Source organism: Eimeria mitis, genomic scaffold (assembly GCF_000499745.2).
Source record: "Eimeria mitis Houghton genomic scaffold, Emh_scaff973, whole genome shotgun sequence".
In the NCBI taxonomy this organism is placed as follows: Eukaryota; Apicomplexa; class Conoidasida; order Eucoccidiorida; family Eimeriidae; genus Eimeria; species Eimeria mitis.
Window position 1 is genome coordinate 1 of NW_013577165.1, and position 2475 is coordinate 2475.

The 2475-nt window shown below is 53.2% G+C and overlaps 1 protein-coding gene across 1 annotated transcript in view; it reads right to left on the reverse strand.

The window, feature by feature from the left end:
• Positions 1–767: 767 nt before the first annotated feature.
• The window catches only part of EMH_0026480 (glycosyltransferase family 28 C-terminal domain-containing protein, putative), a gene marked incomplete at both ends in the record, with an annotated part of 2699 nt that continues 991 nt past the window's right edge, over positions 768–2475 (reverse strand). The window contains 2 exons of the mRNA XM_013502616.1: positions 768–803; positions 1071–2346. Coding sequence (XP_013358070.1) covers positions 768–803; positions 1071–2346 — 1312 coding nt within the window. The remainder of the gene's footprint in view (positions 804–1070; positions 2347–2475) is intronic.

Below are 2475 nucleotides of genomic sequence, written 5' to 3' on the forward strand. Positions count from 1 at the left end.
ATAGAGACAAATAATAAAGTAGAAAAGAACAGTGTGCAGCAGGAACGGCTCGTCTACAGCAGCAGCAGCAGCAGCAGCAGCAGCAGCAGCAACCCGATGCCAACGAGCATAACGTATACTAGTCCCCATAAGCATTGTTTCGGAGCCCGCACGATCCCAGACAACCCCACACGATCCCCTAAAAGCATCGTAACAACCCCACACGATCCCAGACAACCCCACACGATCCCAGACAACCCCACACGATCCCAGACAACCCCACACGATCCCAGACAACCCCACACGAACCCACACGATCCCAGACAACCCCACACGATCCCGCACGATCCCGTCCAAGTGCCGCTTGCTGTCTCCTCTCTACCCTGCTGAGTATATTGTGTGGGGTCCCCTTGAGGCTACGGGGCCTCATTTGGGTTGTTAGGGGTCGGTCTGTTGCTGTTACTATATTTGTTGCTGCACCCCACACTGGGGTTTTGCTGGGGGAGCAGAAAGTAAGAGTTGCAGCGAGGTGTTTGTGGGGTTTGTGTCTTTGTCTTTACTCTGTGTTAAATATTAATATTAATATTATATATATATATATATATATATATATATATATATATATATATATATATATATATATATATATATATATATATATAATATATATATATATATATATATATATATATATATATATATATATATATATATATATATATAATACCTCTGAAGCAACTGAAGCAGCATCGTTTCTGTATAGGCTAATACTGCTGCATCAGCAGTTTCTATAGAGCCTGCTGGCTGCTGGGGTGTACGCGGAGCTGCGCGTACACCCCAGCAGGCTATATATTATTTTGAGGGTTTAGGGTTTAGGGTTTAGGGTTTTAGGTTGGGTTTTCATAGGTATCTGTATATACACTCCAGAGATACACAACCCCCTGCTTGTCAGCAGTAGCCAGGCGGCCCGTGCTGCAGCACCAAGCAGCAGCAGCAACAGCAGAACTGTGAGCGTGTAGGGCCCCCAGGGGCCCCAGCCTCTTCCCCTCAAACAACTCAACAGCCCCATAAGACATTCCGCATGCACCCACCAACCCATCACCACGCACAGCAACAGAAGTAATATGCGGCTGTGTCCCCTCTAAACAATCTAAAGCAGCAGCAATGCTCCTGCTGCTGCTGCTGCTGCTGCTGCTGCTCTTGTCTTCAAACTTTCGCACGTGCGCAACTGGCACAATATATGCACTCCCACTGCTGCTGCTGCTGTTGCTGCTGCTGCTATTGTTCCTGCTGCTGCTGCTACAGTTGCCGTTGCTGCTGCCAGTTTCATTGTCTCCAGTCGCAGCGTGTGCTGCCTTTGTTGCTGCTGTTGCTGGTGCCTCTGCTGCTGCTGCTGCTGCTGCATGCGTGTCTCGTTTTCTGCTGCTGCGGGCGATGCGTTGGAGACAGAGGGGCCCCTCAATGCATGCAATCCAAGCCCTGCTGCCAGCAACAGCAAGGTGAGCTGGGGGCGAGTCTGCTGGCGGCAGCAGCAGCAGCGAGAGGGGGCATCTGCTGCTGCGGATGTCCCAAAGAGCAGCAACAGGCAGCTCGTATGCAGTCAGCAGCAGCGGCAAAGAAGAGACAAAACCCACGCACTGCAGTGTGCCGCAGCTGGATATATCTGCTGGCAGCGACAACAACTGCTGCTGCTGCTGCTGCTCCTCCTGCTGCTGCTGCTGCTGCTGCTGCCGCTGCTGCTGGTGCTGCTGCAGCAGGGAGGTGAATACAGACTCAGTTGCACTGTCTCTCTTCATTCTAAACTCTACACACGGAGACACACAACCCTGCGGGGCCCCACGCTGCCGCAGCGCCCGCAGGTCAAACAAGCCCGCGCTCTCCAGCTCCCCCACAGGCGCTGCAACACACTCGTAGCCAAAGCTGCTGCTGCTGCAGCTGCTGCTGCTGCTGCTGCTGCTGCTGCTGTTGCTGCGTTGGGGGGCTGCGCAGCGGCAGAAAGAGAAAGCCCCTGTCTTGAAAGACTCCGCAAATGTTTGTGCATGCAAATCGAAGACAGATATCTGAGAATCTCTTTGCTGCAGCAGCACTCTGCTGCTGCTGCTGCTGCTGCTGCTGCTGCTGGCAAGTGGTTCAATGTGCAGCAGAGAGCTCGTCCCGCTGCCGCTGCCATTGCTGCTGCTGCTGCTGCTGCTGCTGAAGGCCGAGGCAGCAGCACCAACGGGGTTTGTTAGGGGGTCAAAAGGGAGACAAGAGCGGCTAGAAGGAGACAAAAGAGAGACAGCCTTGCGGGCCCTCAAGCTAAACACAGAAACAAAACCCCCCTCGTCCCCCAAAAGGAGACAGTCTCCTCCCCCCACAAACAGCAAACTGCGAGCACTGAAACCCAGCGGGTTCGTTAGCCGCTGTATAGGGCTGGGAAGCGCCATTTCTGCTGCTGCTGCTGCTGCTGCTGCTGCTGCTGCTGCTGCTGCTGCTGCTGTTGCTGCTGCTGCTGCT